This window comes from Magallana gigas, chromosome 6 (genome assembly GCF_963853765.1).
Source record: "Magallana gigas chromosome 6, xbMagGiga1.1, whole genome shotgun sequence".
Lineage (NCBI taxonomy): Eukaryota > Metazoa > Mollusca > Bivalvia > Ostreida > Ostreidae > Magallana > Magallana gigas.
Window position 1 is genome coordinate 35,247,189 of NC_088858.1, and position 20,587 is coordinate 35,267,775.

Genomic DNA, 20,587 nt, shown 5'->3' on the forward strand with positions numbered 1-20,587 from the left:
CACTTACTGCACATTGCACATTTGTATATATTTTATATGTATTATAAATTGTATTTCGATGAGTTGTAAAGCTCAAGGATAATAAATTGAAATTGAAATGATTTATTTTTGACGTCGTCGTGTCAATAACTGCCGTCGGGTGAGCAGACAAATTATCATAACGCGCTAACGCGCGTTATTCAATTTGTCTGCTCTCCTGAAGGCAGTTATTGACACGACGACGTCAAAAATAAATCATTCAATGCTATAGTATACGAATACTCAAGTCTTGTGTAAAAACATCATATAAAAAATAATTTAAAAAAAAAACAAGGAAAAACACTTTTTACATTAATTATCAAACGAGGTCTCGAACTGACTTATTATTTATGGGTTTTTTTTATTTTACTTAAAAAATGATGTATGGTAAAAGATGATTTAAGATAAACTGAGAGCATTATGAAACAATTTGAAACATCACCCGTGTTCCTGCTTTCCAATTCAATGTGGTTTTTGACATCTGTTCTTGTAGTAGCGTTTTCCATTTGTAGATAGCGACACCCATCTGAATTAGCAACAACAACGAAATAAGTAAAATAATGGGGGGGTTTTCACAACTTTTTCATGTGCATCCCGGTTGCTGCCTTTTTCAAAAAGGAAGTTTGTTAATCGTAAACCAAAACTGTATAAATTTCAGGAATAAAAAATTCCTGAATAGTTAAAAAACTTAGCTTCACTCTAAAATAAATTGATTCATTTTTTAATTAATAAATCTTATTATGAAACAATTTGAAACATCACCCGTACGCGTGTTCCTGCTTTCCATTTCATCCATTTCAGTGTGGTTTTCGACATCTGTTCTTGTGGTAGCTTTTTCCATTTGTAGATAGCGACACCTATCTGAATTAGCAACAACAACGAAATAAGTAAAATAATGGGGGGTTTTTTTCATCCATTTGGCATCGTTAATCTTAATGAAAAATGTAAGACAATCCATAGGAATGCTGGTCATAAAATTGTTCATTGATAAATCCACTCTATTAATCATAACAACTTATGTAATAATAATGCTTGCACGGGTCGTTTTTTTAACAAATAGGCAAATATTTATCAAATATAATCTTTAGATATGAATATCCGATTTCTTAAATTAGCAATTCTTTTTATAATATGTACTTATTTGCTATGGTTTGTGGATAAACTTTAAATAGAATTCTGAAAAAAAAATACAGTGAGCAGACAAAACAAATTTCAGATATTCAGTAAAAACATGTTTAATAAGTAATGGATATGCACACTTATGCCATTGAGGGGCTCTATGGCAAGTAAATATGCATCGCTATGCATACAGTCCCTAAGCGTTCTTGGACTACTTTCCCACTTGATCGGCTAGTGAACAGTGAGCACAGTCTGACGAACGGTGAGCGAACGCAGAGCGCACTGTGTGTGATCGGTGAGCAAACGCTGAACGGAATTGGGTGAGCGGTTGTGAACGGTGAACAGTGAGCACATGCAGGATGCAAACGGAGTACAAACGGACGTGCAAAGTGAACGCAAAATTAACAATTTGTTCGGAACATCTCGGTGTTACTCTCCGACTCTTACTTCAACAAAACTACGTATTGATATTTTTAATATTGTTTTGTTACTTTTGCAAGAACAGTTTTTTTCTATATAATTCTTTTAAAGTTGGTCAAGCATTGAAGTAATTAAAAAAAACTAAATTATCATTACAATGAATGAACTGTTAACCTCATATAAACTCCTTTTATTGATGATTGATAATTCAAAACAATTCATAAAGAAGTAAATTATTATGATAGCGAGTATGGGGAACGTTTAAAACTTGCAAAAAAAAATTAAATAATTAAATAAATATTAAATGAAGATATATATCTTACTCAATTTGGGTTCAAAAAATGTAGGGACATGCTTTCATTGTTAAAGAGACAGTACAGCTAAAAACACATGTGTGAATAACTTCAGATTTACCTATTGTATCGTTAGGGAATAAGAAATAACGTTTATTGTTATAGTTGAAATACATGAAAATCCCTTTCACATACTTAATTAACGTAATTATGAGCTTCCGGAAATTCAAGGGTCGTACAAACCGGAATAATCTTATATCGTTTATTTGTACCACGTGGACTTTGATTGACAGTAATTGACACGTGCTGAAAACTACAAGATCTTCGTCCCATTACGGTCATCTTGGAAAACGAGGTTAAAGCGATTCTCTAAATGAAACACATCCTTACTTACTCGATAATTTATAAATGGTTTACCAATTAAGGTTCATTTTAAAATGAATAGACATAGATATGTCAAATAACCCCTCAATGGGCCTCATTTATAAAAAATAGATTTAGGTTGTAGCAACTCCTATGATAAACACGAAAATTACATGCTTACAAAATAATAAATGTAGTTGTTTAAAAAACTTTGAACAGTTATTACCTATGAGAAGTAGAAAAGACATATTTTTATCAACAAACCTGTCCAGGAGATTCTTCTCGAGCCCTGCATGTGTTTTGTTTACAGTAAATACGCATGCGTAATAGTATAGAAGGCTGAAACCCGAACACGTTGCGATGTATTTATGTGATAGGTTATACGTAATTATTAATTTTAATGAAATAATTAGATTTATTGTATGGAGAACTTTGTAATTTTCTGAAAGTTTATACATTCATGAGTAGTACAAAAATACCGAACCCGATCGGAAAATTTTCTCAAGTCGGTTTTCCGATAAGATGCGCCGTACTGTCTCTTTAAAATAAGTACCATAGCATTGGGGATTTCCCCCATAGAATATGATGATTAATACAAAACCGAGCTCTTATTTATTTTATAGTTAAATAAATGACGGCATTTTTTTCATAAAGTCATGTCTTTCTATACCCCCCCCCCCAAAAAAAAAGTCCTTTCGTTGTCAATATAAATCACTATGCTCAATGGGTGTTATATATTTAGAAGTCACAAGTCGTTCAGTGCCTCGTAATTAAAGAATAGTAATCCAACAAATACAATTATGTTACTTGTATCTCCTGCGTTCTATCAAACCTACTCAGTTACTCAACATGTAGTATTGTCTTTTTTTAATTTGGAATTAGAAAATAACTTTATTGATAGGTAAATATAAGAGATTGTAATATATTTCAGAACTTGGAATTGATAATTGATAGAAAAAACGAATTTTTATGATAAAAATAATATACTTACAAGTGTGGATATATTAAATCGTACGCGGTGGATATTAAATTGCGTAAACATTAACTTGTTCATATGTTTGTGATTTAATTTTGTTTATATCTTGTTATACATTTATATTTCTTTTTGTCTAAAAGAAGATTGGGGAATAAGATGGCGCAAATGCCCATTCGCTTAAATAGTGAAATACAATTTTGTATTTATTTTTCCCTAATTAAATCTATTCAAATATATTATAATACAACTTTACAAAAGTAAAATTTCTAACTATAGTCAGTTTTTAATATATTTAACAAAAAATAAGAAAAAAAAATATTGTCGGTAATTTTGGTGGTATCGAACCCGTAACATAAAAACCTTTGATATATAAGGTTAGCTTATGCCCGGTACTCTAACCACTGTGCCATTTCGATCAGACACAACAAAGTGTGCTTTTTAAATATTATGTGTGACTAAGGCCACGAATTACCGGACTTGTATTATTTTTTCAAAACGTTCAATTGTTGGGATACAAAATGATATTTTTAATGAATAGTGGGTCATCTCTCCACATTTTTGTTGATTGAAATCGGGTTGTTTTCCAATAGACCTTAATTAGATTATGAGAAAAATATGGAGCACAGACCCACTCTATAAAAGAAAATGCCTTGAAGATCTAAAAAAATGACAATATTTGCAGGGTTTGATACGTATACGCCTGTTTGAGTCAACATATTCAAAGTATTGAACATACCTACAGGTTAAAAATCAATGATTCGTTAAATATATATTGTTCTAAATGATTTAAAAAAAAAACCATCAGATTTATTGATACTTTAATTTTTCAGTAGCCTGTCCGACCGCGTATGGACATTTTACACGCCTTGTCCACTCATCTTCTTTTACATTTTTTATTGTTTATATGATCTTGAAAAAAATCATTTTTGCTCACTGTTTCACGTGTGATATGAAAATATCGAACTGATCTTTTGATGATCGGCCATGCTGCTTGAAATGAAAACCCTTATACAGGTTATTTTCGTGCATTTCTATTAATGCGAAGTTTGATCTTGTCAAACAGATTGAAAAAAAAGTTACGAGAATTGATAAAAATTTAAAGAAGTTTAATGAATCAGTTCATAATAAATAATCAATTATGAATATAATAGCCCTGATCCTATATATATTTCACAAAACGACATTCACATTGTATTGAATAAATTTCCTGTCGTTATTAAAAACACACCCTCAATTTTGGTTCCATGTTTTCTAAGATGATCTTTCCTCTTCGGAGCTCCGAACGGTGAACGAACTCTAAACGATTGCTGAGCGCATAGTAAACGCACTTTGAGCGCACAGTGAACGCTTTAGGAACGGTGAGTGCTAGCAGAGAGTAGAGCGCTAAACTGTGAACGGTGAACGCATGGTGAGCGCTCGCTGAGCGCACGGTGAGCGAACGCAATAATGGGAGAGTTGAACGTATCGGGGACTTTCTTAAATCAGGCTAAAAGAGATGTTAGCCAATTTCTTCGAAATAAGTTTTTCTTGTCCAAAACATGTGCTCTAATTTGGATGTTGCCCTAATCTGTTTATATGAAATGACTTGCTTTACTAAATTAACTTGTATGTAAATTAGGCATATCACTAAACAAGATGATATAATTCTTCTGTTAAAGTGTAAATGTTCATTTTAACAATAATACGGACTTGACCTAATTATACGGTATTTTCATTTATAAGAAAGTTCATTGATCACCAAAATAAATATAATAACATTTCCTTAGAATTACATTAAGGTATATTTTAAGGGATAAACATTTATCTTGTAAAGTTAATGTACATGTATATGAGTTCAAAACTCGATTTTTTTCCTATGTCTTTAAACAGAGCTTTTCTTTTAAAAAAATCAATATGCCTTAAAATTGCCAAGACTATTCATTCGTCTTAAATGAAGGAATGTATTGGAAATATCATACGTAAAAGATTGAACATCGAAATTTATTATTTTAAAATTGTATCATTTGAATTCTTTTTATAGTATTCTTATAGTAAAATTAAATATTCCAAATAACTGTTTAATGAAGAGCAGTAAATATTCTTCCTTAGAATCAATAAGGATATATGAGGTTATTATTTTTCCTCTTTTATTTTCATCATGAAAATTATATTAAATACTAGCAGATATGTACACATGAATGTGTATAGGCAATTATTATACCTTTTTTTAAATTAATAAAGACTTAAAAAACAGTATACTTACATATGCACATATATCTTAGTGAAATCATTTGTCCAATCAGAGCTGCTCCGATAGTGCACGTGATTAAAATAGTTAACACATATCTACAAATGAAGATATTGATAAATATAGTATAAATGACCCCCCCCCCCCTCCCCGCAGATATATATACACAGTGATTTATAAATTACTCCATCATAACAAACTTGAAACAAACTATTTTTAAAATTTCTTCTAACTACTACTACAAACACTCGGATAGTATGGCATTTTCACGGGAAAATATATGCTTAACATATCATTTTATTTTGCATTATGCATGTAACAGTTCAATTCCGCAACTTTATGGGCAAAACATCCTTTTTTGATCAACGTGATAAAGCTCTACTTGCGTATTGCAAAAAAGTGCATACCGTTACATTTTTATCCACTTCTGGAATATTTTTGGGATTTTTGCTTTTATTCTAATGTTGTTATGCCTTACGACTTGGCATTTATCACTAGTACATGTACAAGTCTATGCAATATTGATTCATGGTCATATTGTTGATCTTGATATCTTTTTAACATCATCATCATCATTTTTTTTTACGGTAAAAAAGGTATAGGACACCACCATCAAATACTGTTGAATTTTTTATTAGTTTTTAGACAGATTTTGATTAAAATCAATTTCTATCAACATTGATTTCTTAAGGTGCCCCACACTACCTGAAGTGCTGCCTACGATGAGCATTACATGTAAACTAATGTTTGCTGACGTCCCTTTCAGTAAATAAGTTTTTGATTTCTTTTTGATTAAGATACATTTAGCGCTTAAACCTGATCTTTTATATAGAATTATTAAATAGACAATATTTTAGAACCCATAATTCAAATTACGGACTCTTTACAACATAATCCGTTTTATGATACTTTAAGCTATACACGCTATAATTTGTGTCAAGGTTTGAATGACAGTGAAAATGCATGTGTTTGTCTACTGATTATAATTACCTTTATTCTGTAAATTACAATGGTGAATTTCCTCTTGTTACAAAGATATAGATTTTTACTTTATTTTCCTGCCAGGAAAGTAATGTCTCTTCATGAATATTGATGACGGAATAACAAAGCCGACCTTATTGCGCATGTCGAAAACAGATGGTCGTTATTGTTTGTATAATTACATATCCGTCTTGATTTTGAATATGCTGAACAGTTGTTAATTTGAAATATACATGTATATATTTATTATGAGTGTAATACGTTTGTCATTAACGATATTTTAACTTTTACGTGTTTGAATACGAACTAAAAATAATGATTAGGGAAAACACACAAGCCAACGTAATTGTTTAAACGAAATATATACTTGTCCATACGCTTCGTGGTTTTTTGTTTTGTTTTGTTTTGATTTTTTTTGGGGGGGGGGGTTTGGGTTTTTTTAGGGGGGGGGGGGGTATGTACTCGATTATAGGGAAAAAATTATGCTTTGTTCCAAAAATTGTATCCTTTCCCTCGTGAAACTTTTACAATTATGAAGGTGTTGACCCTCCACCAGCTATGTATGATAGATTAGATTTAGCTGTCGATATCACATGATCGATTCATATTCATGAGAAGGCATAACTTTTCTGGTAGGAAAAAAAAATTGTTGTTTAATATTTGATTTTTGTTACGTGATCGGAAAAAGCATTAAGATTAACAATATAAAGGTAACTTTTATAATTAATCAAACACATACATTTTCCCCGTTATTCAAAACTGACGCAAATCATAGCGTGAATATTCTTAAAAAATATTTATTATCATTTTTATCCAGAATCTGTTCTCTTTCTTGTATATTTAAACATATTTATTCGGACAATTTAAAATAATACATTTATTTAAAGACACTTCGCTAAAACATTCATCCTTACATAGTTTCATCACGATTATCTGGTGTTGGGATATCTGGAGAACTGTCTGTTGGTATCGATTGCCTTCGAAAAAAAAACTTAGTCTTAGTACTGAAAGTTCTGACAAACAAAATAAAAATATAAATTAATTACTCACACGCGCATTAATTCAAACACAATGCTTCAAAATACTAGCTTATCTTACTAGAGAAATGCAATAGTTTATACAACAAGCTGTGTACTTTATATTACAAAAAGTATTTATAGCAATATGAGCTGCAATTTTTTGATGAATAAAGTTATTTTCTACTAAAATGACAAAAATATCATGGTTTTTAAGTTCTGTTAGTCATATTTTTATTTGAAAAACCGTAAAGAAGCCTTAAATGAAGCAAAATTGAATTATTGTCGTCCTGTACAAAAATTGGTCTGCTTTATATTCCTTAGAAGAGAGATCTTAAGTTTCTTCTTACCAAAATTAATTATTCTTTCAAACCTTTTTTATCATAAGAGTTTAATTTACATGCAGACTTATCATACTAGCAGGTTTTTGCAGCAAAATAAAATTCTTAAAAATATAGCTCATATTGCTTTAATAAACGTGTATTTGGTGTATTAATTGTCTCCTGTTCAAATATTCCCCCCTAAAATCTTGACCATTTCTATTTAAAGTGAGAAAGATTAATTTTATACTATATGTTGATTCCCTTTGTGATCCCCTCTTATCCCAAAGATGATGATAACAAGATTATTAAGCTATTCAAAACTAGCAAATGATTTCATTTTTATTTAAAAGATAGAACTTTATTCAAAAAGAGTAAACTGTTCCAATCCAGTTTAAATGTGTAAAAATTATGAAGCTATTAAACTTATCTCTCTGCAATTGTTACCTCATTTAAAAGTTTCAACAAATCTAACATGTTAAGCCAATAAAATAATGATTTAAAACATACATAGAGTTGTTAAAATTATTTTATACTATTCTCTCTCTCTCTCTCTCTCTCTCTCTCTCTGATTCTCTCTCTCTCTCTCTCTCTCTCTCTCTAATAATTTCCACATGGTCCTTTTAATGGAAATTTAGTATTTATCTTAATAAATTGGGAAGCCAGTCACCCAATGGAACAGTGTTCTATAGGGAAAAAAGGTAAGTAATATGATATTTGCCCTCACTGACAGACAATAATAAAAGTTTTAAGAAATGCCGATTTAAGATTTTAGGTCCGATGAGCTCAAAAACAAAATTCATTGACTATGTATTGAGGTTTCATATTTATTAAACTTACGATGTAGAAATAGTCACAGTATTCACATTGTTGGTTGTTTCTTTTGGCACTTGCCTAAAATAAGAAAAGATTCTACTAAAGCAAAAGTATGATTTTTTAATTAAACATGTATTATCTAAAATATTAAACTTGATTACATGTGTACCCTTATAACTGGCATCTTCAGATACAAATATAAAAGAGACCAAGTCTATTGATTTCTACCAAAGACATTTTGATGAAATTTCTTGCATATAGTTTTACCACTTTCAATGATTTTAAGATACAATCAAAGTACTGAAGTACTGAGAGCCAGGTTCTTTTGTTTTGTCATTATGCATATTGTGTAGTAAAAACTGGTAATCTCTCTCTCTCTCTCTCTCTCTCTCTCTCTCTCTCTATCTCTCTCTCTCTCTCTCTCATGCTTTCAATGTCGAAAATGCACCAGAGAGCGACTTAATTATTTTGTAAGCGGCTAGCAACCAAAATTTCTCTCTCTAGTAGAAAAAACAACAACAGTGCATTGAATTGAAGCGGTATAAAATCAACCCTTTTTCCCTCGTTACTTCTATGTGCAACCAAATACCAATGCTTTGAAAAGTACTTCATGGATATTCATGCGCATTGTATATGTGCCCAAAACGCATAGTTTTGTTAAAAATCACGTAATTAAATAAGAAAGGCAAAAAATTCAACGCTAAATTTATTCTCAAACAAAAAAAACCAGTAGATTTGACAAAACATGGTCCTCTAAGTAACTATTTGGTATAGCAGAAGCTTTTAATTTGACGCTGTTCGGTTTTGTGTTTACTTTTTAAGTTGTGCTGTTAATAGAACCATTGACAATTTGCCTGCCTACAGCCAGGACGTTCAGCGAAGCCCGGCTAAAAAATCAATTACCATCCTGATTTCCTTAGCGATTGCCCAAAAATTAACACTTTTTACTATGGGACCCTATGGAAATTTGTTGGTAAAACGTTAAATTTTGACCGTTTCCCAATATTTTTGTATTTCTGCCATAGGGATTTCTACTTCTTTCAAATACATGTATGTGAAAATTATTGTAAAACGTCACCAAATTATAGAATTTAAAATAAATTTTACATCGTGCTTGGGTCCAGGGATAATACCAAAGTTGATTTGCTCTCCAAAAAATTGCATCTTGTGGTATATATTGGCTTATAAACATTTTTAAATGAAATAACACTTTTAGAATGCTAACATGTTTCTCTTAATGCTCTGTTATTAAATTTTTATTTTTAAAATCCACTCCGCCTCGAATGAATGAGCTAATCACACGATTTTCTTTTGCTTCATGTACAGTTTAAAACACCGGGTAACGATGAAGCGAAGGCGCCATTTAGCAATTTACCCTATCAAATTCATAATTTCTCAACTATAAAAAACGATACATATAATGTTATTTTTGAATAAAAACACAATTCAGGAGAAAGTTATAACTTTGCACCTCCTGTTGGATGAAAATAATATAATGCGCAAAGGCAAGCGCACTCGAATTATTATCTGCCTCGTTAATGTTATTGAAGCAATAAGCTTGAAAAAAAATCTTTAACAATAAATTTACTACACGGTTTTTACTGTTAAAAACTACCATGTCTTTACATTAAATGATCTTATCCGTCTGATATTGTTAACAGCTTTAATATTATGTATTGAACAGAATGCGTCAAGAATGCGTTTTAAAAAGAGGAAGCAAACTGAAGGTAATCATCATGTAATTGTACTGATGTGTCAATTTATATGAACATACACTGCAAGTTATATTGCAGTCGATTCATAACATCTATGAAAACTGTGTCCAAACTGTGCTAACATTGAGATAGAAGAGTAAAAAGTGTTAACATGTTTGTACTGTAGGATATCCGTATGTCTTGAAAGAAAGAAACAACTTCTTAGAAGATTTCTTAGATAATTTAATTGTATAGCCACATTTTGATTACAATGTTTGCCACGAAAGACACAGAAATTCAATGCTCCACTATTTTGGGTCGTATCAAAAATACTACAGTGTAGTTTTAATCAAATTACTAATGATAAGGAGACAACAGCTATGAACTATGTTTCCAAATACGTGCGCAAATTGTGAAAATTCATTTGTTACTCACTGTAGGCAAATGTAATTGAATGCTGCTATTATTTTGTTTCTTAGTTGTACATTAATGCGCATATAAATGTAATACAATCAATATGATAACAGCTTCCATTCTATACAGTAATTGTCACGGTGATGGTTTAAAAAAAATTAAAATAAACTAATACGCATAGCCTCTGTCCAACATATATGAAAACAATTCCATTCCTAATTATTTTAAACAGCAAAACTACAAAAAGGCATAAGTAACATCGAAGTTTCATATATATACACGAAAGTTTCCGGTAGTCAATGTATAGCTGAGTTGATTTAAACAATTTTAATTGTTATATAAATGCACTACATCAAATACGTCTTGAATATTATTGTGATCCACATACAACACACATTCAGGAGATTGTATATTGTGAATTAAATAAACTTTTTTGCACTTCAAAACTTTTCACAGAAAGGTACTTCCAACTTCTTAACAAAATATTTATAAGAGAAACATCCAAGAAGACATACAATATTAATATATTGTATCTTATAAAAATATTTTTTTCCGATAAACTTAAATGATAATTTCAAGGGCGATACATTTTTGAGAATAGTTATTTTGGTTTTTTTTTTTTTAAATGTAAATGTTAATCATCATTTCATAAACCCTTCAAAATACTAAGATTCAAGTTGTGTTACTCCAATGCTTCTATTAAATTAGAAATATGACAGTTTTGCCTGAATTACTTTACGTCAGACTTTGCCACCATTATTCACAAAAACGTCACACACTAATTTCGTTTTCTCAAAATAATGGGGAAAACAACTATCTAACATTATTTTCTTCTTCTATGAATATTCGGACTCGTTTACATGTGAATGTTTCAAATCATTTCAGTCAAAGGAAAATGCAGTCCTAACTTTGCTTCAGCGAAGATATAACTTTTATAGAAAAAAATACATTGATATTACGTCATTTGATTATTGCAAATGTAGTGTAAATATTAAATGAATCATTTCTAATAGTCAAATTTTGGTAAAGATACAGTTTCTAGTTAACTATACTATAATGTCATTTAATGGAACGTACGTGAAACAACTACAAATATGCACAATATATCCTGGTTTAGATATTGTAAACTTTGAAATGCAGGTGTTTTCAACATATATGCTATGGAATAAATATGATAAATCTAAAGATACATATAGAATTATAAATTTTTGAATTAGTGTAACCAGATTATTACTTGTTTAATGAGGTTTATCAAATACTACTAACTGGTTCCATTCTAGATCTCCACAATAATTTTTTTTCTTTTGTTTTCTTTTTTTTTATTTAAAGTAAAATGTTATTTCAACACTTTAATTTGTTTTCATTAGTATACCTATATTCACCAAAAAATACACATTAACAAATATAAATCTAAGTATGTAAATGCAGCTAGTCACTTATACCAGCATCTTATGTTAGGTTTTATATATTTTACTTACGTTACGGATGTTTTTGGACAGCTGCTCTCTTCTTCATAACATCCATGTTCACGGTTTATATTCAAACATGATGGAACTGAAATATATAAATCAGATTAGGTTAATACCATTTTGGGCACTCAAAGACGTATGTTTCCTATACGTCTAACACGAAACAGAAAGAATATCACATTGCTGATTTGATCCCTGGTATTAAGGTCAAGATCTAGTAAATTATCCCAGAGTGTCTTTTTGGTGCTAGAACCATTATGATGTCATAATTGATTTGATTAATCTTTTCCCGTATTTTACGGCTTTAAAGGAATTATGTAGAAAATAAAACAATATTTTGACATTCTATATTCAATCACTGGTAAAGTAATCCCGGTACCCGTATTCAATTTCACATCATTTTAAAGAGGAGGTCAGGGCTTGTTAAATGCCGTTTTTTAGATAGAATGTAGGTATTTAGATATATTTTATTAGTAAAAAAAGGAACAAAACTCCGAGATTTATTATATACTTTTATCCTTCATATTTCAAAGTAAATGGTTGTTTAAAACATGATTTTTCATTGTGTTTACAAAAAATTTAAGCCCCAGTACACCCTATGAAACAAAGATAGTGTTATGTAGCATCATTGAAAGAATTTATATCTTGAATTTCATAAACCTGTAGGCACCTTTCATTTACTAGATCTTGACCTGAATCGTGGCGTGAATAGAAGCAGTATGACGTTGTTGATATTATACATCTACACTGTACAACTAGTGATTATTCTTAGTGTGAGGTACAAATATCCTTTATAAAATAAAATGTTGTTTATGTCAGAAGGTATAGCGTAACATAATTTTCCAGGTTAAGGCTGCTAGATAGTAAAACAATTATTTATCAGATCTGCCTTAAACTTTAAACATGATATATGTGACCATAAACTATTATTTAATTAAGAAATATCCCAATATATTGGCTTTAAAATCTTATCATTTTATCTTTACGCAGAGCTCTTCGTCTAAAGGAGAAAAAATATACCCTGAAAATGACCACGATCTCCACCACTCCTATCAATACTCAGTATATATATATATTTGTTATATTCAGTAGTATATTCTCACTATATAACTCTATATAGACAAATAGTCAATAACTGTAATATTAGCTCGTCCGAAAAATATTGACCGGTCAATATTTTTTTGATATTGACCGGCTAGGAATAATATCTAGAGAACATTCCCTCTATTTCAAATAATCGCCTCTGATTTGTTGATTCGTAAACGATGACGTAAATAACTCTTCGCGACTCCAAAACAAGGTGACGTCATAATAGACAGTCAGTCAAGGCAAGTAAACAACGGACGCGCAATGCGACGGTTTGCTATCATAACGGATAAAAGGATTTGCGAATTACTGTAAAGTAAATTCAGGTAGAACATCTGTATATTAATTCTTACAGTCGGCGGAATATCACCAGTGACCGTTTGATGCTGAGGATATTTTAGAAATGAACTTTGCACAAAATTGAATTCGTGAATTCTTTGTTGAGCTGGGGGGGGGGGGGGGGGGGGGAAATGAAAACCTAAGTTTTGCTTAACGTCTTTTTTACTTTGATAAATGACATGAGTAATCTTGAAGGGGCATGGTCACGATTTTGGTCAAACTTTATTTTCTGTTTTTATTATTTGCAATGCTTAGGGATGCATTTGTAATGATTACCCAAAATGTAAAGTTATAGGCTATATACAGAGCAATTCTTTGTCATTATAACAAGGCTCGTGCCCTGTATTTGTTTACATATGTTCAATATACCAGTAAAAAATCTTTTTCACCCTGATATATCTACCTTCTTATTCATTTTAAGCATAAATAAACAGTTCCTAACGTTTAATACATTTATTTTAGATCTAAAACTGGAATTTTCTCTTCAGTGTTCAAAATGTTAACAAAAGCTTTATTTACATGTACATAGCAAAGAATTGTAAGCTCTGTAACTTGGTTATGACTTAACAAATGACACTCAAATTTTAGCTGCTTATTAAGAATGCCTTACTGAAGCATTGTTAAACATAAAATCGGAAAAATAATTTTTGACCAAAATCGTGACCATGCACCTATTAAAATCTTCATGCTTTATAAGCTCGTTATGAAAACTTTGAGTGTAAAATATTCCTGAAGGAAATTGATGGAAATAATAGCAACAATTTCATGACATAAAATTTACATAACACCAGTTAAAATGGTCACAATTTGAGAAAATGGGGCGGATATCATTGAAAGATAAGATCCTTTCGACCAGCTACATCAACAAGGAGTCTTGATATTTATATAAAAATAAATAGAGTCTACGGGGATTTTGCATTGCATCAGCCATAACTAAGCCCGGGAAATAACGTTGAAAAATTGTACAAAGCTAAAAAAAAAATGATCACTATAGCACTTATTTTTTTTAAAAAGTTATGAATAATAATATTTCAATGTATTTTTGAGGAGTTATCTTTTGCCAAAAAAATTTACTAGCGAATTTTATCATATAAATGGTTTCTATGAGCAAATACAAGATCTGTTAACACTTGAGAGAAAACTATATAATGTAAGGGGAACTTTTTATATTTCAAATTGGGTCAAAATCGATACATACACAGAATTAAATGTTGTTGTTTTCATGCATAAAAATGGTTTTGGGTACGACTGTTCCAGTTCTTCAGTGTTTAGAGGTATAAGTGTACAATGGATACCAAACGACAGATGGGGCAAAACAATTATTTTGGAGCTATTTGAAATATCTCAAAGTTGAAAATAAGTCCAGTTACTATCTGTAGATTTTTAAAGCCGTATCATGAAAGCGACACTATTGAAAATCGCCCCCGATAAGAATGACCTAAAAATATTGACGATTAAAGTTGCCGGATTCTCAGTCGAGTCATTGGAAGGGAATTGTACATCAACACTGGTAGCTATTACTATAATTAATTTAACACATTTAACCATGTATGTGTGTCACAAAGGACAATCCAGCGATCCATTCAGAAATAAGACCTGAGAAAAGGAGCTATCGCCAAATATTATTGGGTGTTCGACAAATAAATAGATTCTGCCGTATTTCGTGGACCAGGAGTAGGTTAACATCGACAGTAGATGAAAATTGGAGTAAGATCATATTTAGTGATGAAATGGCAGAAACAGTTTTTGATTGTAGGTTTGTAAAAGTCTGGAGACAAAAAGGGTCATTTAAAACGTCACCTGGCAGGGATTTAAAAGTGATGGTTTTGGGTTGAATTACCTATCATGGTTAGGGGTGATTGACTTTCATAGATGAAACGTTGGAAAGTGAGAAATACTTAAACATATTAAATGAGAACCTGGGCCAGTCATAGCCAGATTTTTCACAAATAAGTCACACATGTTACAGGATGACAATGCACCACCTCATGCCTGAAGGATGACTATAGACTTGAAAGAAAATAACAACATTTCAACTCTCACTTGGCCTGGTCAGTCTCCTGATATTAATATTATCGATAATATATGGTTGCTTTTAAAAAATCAACTAAAAAGACAAATGATGAACATTGACACAGTTGATCTGAAAGCAGTACTTCAGCATGCCTGTCTATCAGTTCCTTAAATGAACATACAGAACTTGTATTCCTCAATTCCCCGTCGACTACAGTTAGTTATCAGATCAAAGGACCAACGTAAAAAATATTAGGACAAAACCAAATTCAGCAGAAATGTTAAAAATGTTACAAACAACAAGATTGCCATGTGTTTCTAAATATATCAGATGTAAACTAGCCGTTGCTTACGCAATAAACCCGGCTAAAACTTTGAAGGGTTTTTAATTCAATCTTCATTGATTATTCGCAAGAACGACATATTTCTGTAATAAATTAACATTTTTATCATATTAATATATATATAATGCTAAAACAAATTTTTCGTTTGGGAATTACACGTGCATTGATTTTTGTTTTTGTTTTTTTACAGAATGTTTTTAATATACACTACAAACGGTGGTTCATTCTAATTTAAGGCCTATTCAACTCCTTATTGTTGCACCAAACGGAGATATTTACCCCTATCTTCGAGAAGCTGTCTGGGCTACCTAAACAAATATATCTGATTAATAGATCTGTATTGAGACTGATATACGTATACCTATAGTTATATATGATACATAAACTTTTCAGATTAACTTGATATCTACCCATTATAAACTACAAAATGTAATTATTCATGATAAATGTGTTTTTCAAAAAGTGTATATGGATTAAGATCTGCTTTTTAATATTGTTAATAATTGTCGATAATCTGGGTAATGTGAAATTACACGCAAGCGCCTGGTTCATGTTATTCTAGTGACTTAATAAAATCGCATTACTTTTTTTGACGAAGTGGCCACATAAAAGATGCGTGAAGTAGACAAATTTTGCTGGCAGAGTTTTACCAGCCGCGCCACAATTTAATTGTTTTAGCAAAAGGCCGCACGGACGTGTCCTCTAAGCGAATTGATTCAGATTTTTGATAGCGGTAACTCCCAGAAAAAAGTATAATTATGCAGCAAGGGCATTGTATGTGAGTTTCTTTTCTACAGACATCTAAAATCTCCACTGGAAAGGACTTGGAATGTATTTCATGACCTGGGCATTTTGTTATTATTGCTATTTCTCTCGACAGTATATAAGAACCGCAAGTGTTGTTATAAAATGTTATATTACTAAAGTGCGGTAGCGTTCAAGAACAGCTAATTTGAATCAGATTGATTAAACAAGTTACGTTTTACTTTTTATTTTTAGGACATGTTACAACTTACATTTACGAACATCTTTTGAAGAAAACCTCTCTGTTGGACATCCAGATGTAAATGCATAACAGTTGTAGAGACCAGGTTTGTCGTCTGCTTTGTCTGTGTAATTGTAGATAGGGCAATGTCCTAAAATACAATCGAATAACTTAAATTCAAATTAATAAATCACGACAAATAGGTAATATAAGTGTAAAACCTATATATATATATATATATATATATATATATATATATATATATATATATATATATATATATATATATATATATATATATATATATATATATGAGAGAGAGAGAGATAGAGAGAGAGAGAGAGAGAACCTGGAGGAACGAATATCCCTTCGCCACAAAACTCTACAGTCTCGTTTGAAAAACTGGTAGGCAAACAATGATACGCATTCCCCGTATCAGTTGACGTCGGAGGGTGTAGACAGTTTAGTCTGTAAGATGCTTTTTCCCAATCGATAATATTGTTTGGGTGTGGGCAGGACTTCACTATGAACACATACTTAGGTAAACGTTCATGTGTTTGATGTGCTCCATGGCCATACAAAAGAACCAGCTAAAATTCAATGTTAAAAATAGAAAAAAATGTTTGATTTGTAATTAATAGCATTCTTGATTATCACTTATTTCATAACATGATGTTTTTGAATAAAAACGTCCTTGATCTTATTGAGGAAAACTATACGATTTATTGGAAACATTTTGGTTTAATGCATTGTAATGAAGTTAAAATAAAACCTTGCACCTTATGTGATTGTACAAATATTTGTTTTAATTTTTTTTACTTTCCATTTTTCTATATTATATTATTATAGAAATTAAAATGTAATTCTTTTAACTTTTGTACATTTGATTGATAAGAATAGTTTCATCATTTTGTATGCTTTACATACATATTTGGTGTAGGACATTTCCATATTATGACGTCCTTTAATTAGCATGATTCAAACCTATCAAACCATTTTACTTTTACCAAAAAAACTAAATAAACTTTTTAAATAATTATTTATTACCAAATTCCTTTTCAGTTAGATTATTCCATTGATATAAAAGCTGGAAAAACTGAGAGTATGTTTTAACTTCTGCTGCAAGGAGCAAATTAAAGAAAGTTCATGAAAAAGTTTGTAAAAGCGTATTTAGAGTCTTTTTCAAACCCATACAACTGATTCAGTGGACTGAAAAGTTCTGAAGTTGTTCAGTTATGTTGTGTTTATTACTTAAAGAGGTTTAAACTTTTTATCTGTTTACAGAATTAGATGTCGAGGTTTGTATTCTTTCTTCCAGTATTTTATTTTTATTTTTCATTATCAATGTATATATGTATTCAATGATAAATTTAAAGCCTTATCTGTGATTAGTTATCTGTTGATTATGACAAGCAAAAAGACGCCAGAACTCGTCTGCACTATACACTAAGTGTCTCTCTGCATTCTATCTCATTTTAAACATAAGCGTACAGTTCCTTTGTAATTGTCATACCTGCACAAGATACACTATGGTTCTTTTATCCATTGTCGTAAGCGTGACACATAATTCTACATGGTTGGAAATCAAATGCTGGGTAAACTTGTGATAATCTTCAATGCATTCGCCAATTTAACCTGCAATTGTCATGACATAATGTAATTTTCAGAAGCTTTTTTTATATCCAATGTACAATTTTACAATGATATATAATTTGATGAATATGAAACATTCAACTAAAGGTTTATCAACATTGAGTTTTCACTATTGTTAACTGAAAATTTATTTAATCAATACTAAAAATCATTGACTATTTGAATGAACTATTTGAATGAGTTTTTTCAATGTACTTATTAGTACTCCTAGTCCACTTTTTTACTGAGTTATCAGGTTGAAACCGTTGTCAATTAAAGGTATAAAATTGGTTGGAGTATATTCTACACTATTTTAAACTCAATGGGCTACATTTACATATATTAAAAGTTCGAAATACATATCTATTTTTTAACGTAAGGTTGCAAAATTAGCCAGCAAAAAAAAAAAAATCAAAAAAAGTAAAGGACATATTATTTGACTCGTGAAAGACTGAAGCCTAGCCTTGAACGTGTAGTAGCAATAACGAAAATAATGAGAGTGTTAAAGGATAGACTTTACCCCCGCATAGACTTTCCCACCGGAAGAAAACCATCCCAGCATAGAATTCTCCTCAAATGACAGTACTATGTTTTCCCCATTTTTAAAAATTTTAGCTATAATTCGGCTTTGGCTCAAATACAAGGCATTTCATACTTCATCTAGACCCAGGGCTTTGTGGCAACCTCTTATGATACAGTATCCACTGAAGATATAAAATTACATTATATGTCAAAATCTTGAAAATTAATAATATAATTGTATCATGAACGCAACGAACTACTTAGCCGTCCGCTAATGATAAAATTTCAAAGTTTTATTATTAAAGCTCAAAATTCACACCCACTAATGATATAAGGGGAACATAAGGGGAAAACATAAAATAAGTACAGTGTTGACCTTTAATGATATAATTTTTATTGCAGCAGAGGAACTTTAATCGTTAATGATTCAGTTATGTATGAAATAGTATTGTTTAAAATTTTGAATGCATTTATCTATCCAGACAGACAGACAGACAGACAGGACGTATATGCACCTGTATCATTAATGGTTAGAGTTTATAAATTATAGGCAAAACCATATTAGGACAAATGCAATTTAAAGATTTGTCATGATGATTTTTTCGTCACTATGGTGATAACCAAACTTATTTTCAATATGATTTCAACTATTTGCCACCTTATTTTTAATGCTCTTAAGCTTCAAAAAACTCAAAGATTGGGGGCGAAAAATGCATAATACTGCACATAGTCCTTTGTAATTACGACCCCCTCCCCGCCTGAAATCTTTCACAAAAACTACGAAACCTATAATTTTGGCGAAAAACTTTAGGATCCGGTCTTAAAAAAATTATGAATTCAGTTTTCCTTTCAGGTGTGTGGGAGTAAAGAAGATAATTATTAAACATTTTATGCATTTTAAACACCTATACATCCATTTTAGCCCTGCCCTAGAGTCAAAACCAATATATATAAAAATTTTAGTTGAGGATTTCTTGGTAAACATAATTATAAAGTCATTTTTATACAGATGTGCGAGAATAGAGAAGAAACTTTTTAAACATTATATGCATTAACACTATATTGCAATATTCCCCCCCTCAATGTCCTGAACCCCTGACCCAGGGGCCATGAATTTCACATTCATGTAGAAGAGTTAGTGGACATCATAACTATGTATTCAGTTTTTGCGCTTATGTTTGGGAGTAAAAAAAGATTTTTTAAGATTTAATATATTTTTACTATATGACCAGACATTTAGTTTTTAATAAATATATATGGGAGAAGAGAAGAAGATTTTCTAAGACTTAATTCATTTTAACTGTTTGGCCATATTGGCCCCACCCTATAGTCTGAACCCCTGACACATGGGTCAGGAATTTCACAAATTTAGTAGAGGGCTTCATGGACATCATAACCATGCAACCAGTTTTTCCTCACATGAGTGGGAGTCGAGAAGAAGATTTTTGGCTTTTTTTGCATATTTGGTCCCAACTGTGGCGTCCTGGGGGTGGTAGAGCCATGAATTTCACAATCTAGATTCCTCTTACCATAGAGATGC

The 20,587-nt window shown here is 30.9% G+C and overlaps 1 protein-coding gene across 7 annotated transcripts in view; it reads right to left on the bottom strand.

Moving 5' to 3' along the window:
• LOC105322773 (uncharacterized) overlaps nucleotides 1–20,587 on the bottom strand; it is a 38,725-nt gene that overhangs the window by 12,636 nt on the left and 5,502 nt on the right. For 5 of the 7 annotated variants that reach the window (XM_066088339.1, XM_066088343.1, XM_066088342.1 and 2 more), the window contains exons 2-10: nucleotides 18,407–18,528; nucleotides 17,243–17,483; nucleotides 16,925–17,044; nucleotides 12,136–12,211; nucleotides 8,574–8,627; nucleotides 7,312–7,374; nucleotides 5,432–5,514; nucleotides 781–879; nucleotides 461–544 (exon numbers count right to left, since the gene is read on the bottom strand). In XM_066088339.1, coding sequence (XP_065944411.1) covers nucleotides 461–544; nucleotides 781–879; nucleotides 5,432–5,514; nucleotides 7,312–7,374; nucleotides 8,574–8,627; nucleotides 12,136–12,211; nucleotides 16,925–17,044; nucleotides 17,243–17,483; nucleotides 18,407–18,439 — 853 coding nt within the window. In that variant the 5' untranslated portion in view covers nucleotides 18,440–18,528. The remainder of the gene's footprint in view (nucleotides 1–460; nucleotides 545–780; nucleotides 880–5,431; nucleotides 5,515–7,311; nucleotides 7,375–8,573; nucleotides 8,628–12,135; nucleotides 12,212–16,924; nucleotides 17,045–17,242; nucleotides 17,484–18,406; nucleotides 18,529–20,587) is intronic. The other 2 variants (XM_066088344.1, XM_066088341.1) reach the window with 1 other exon arrangement.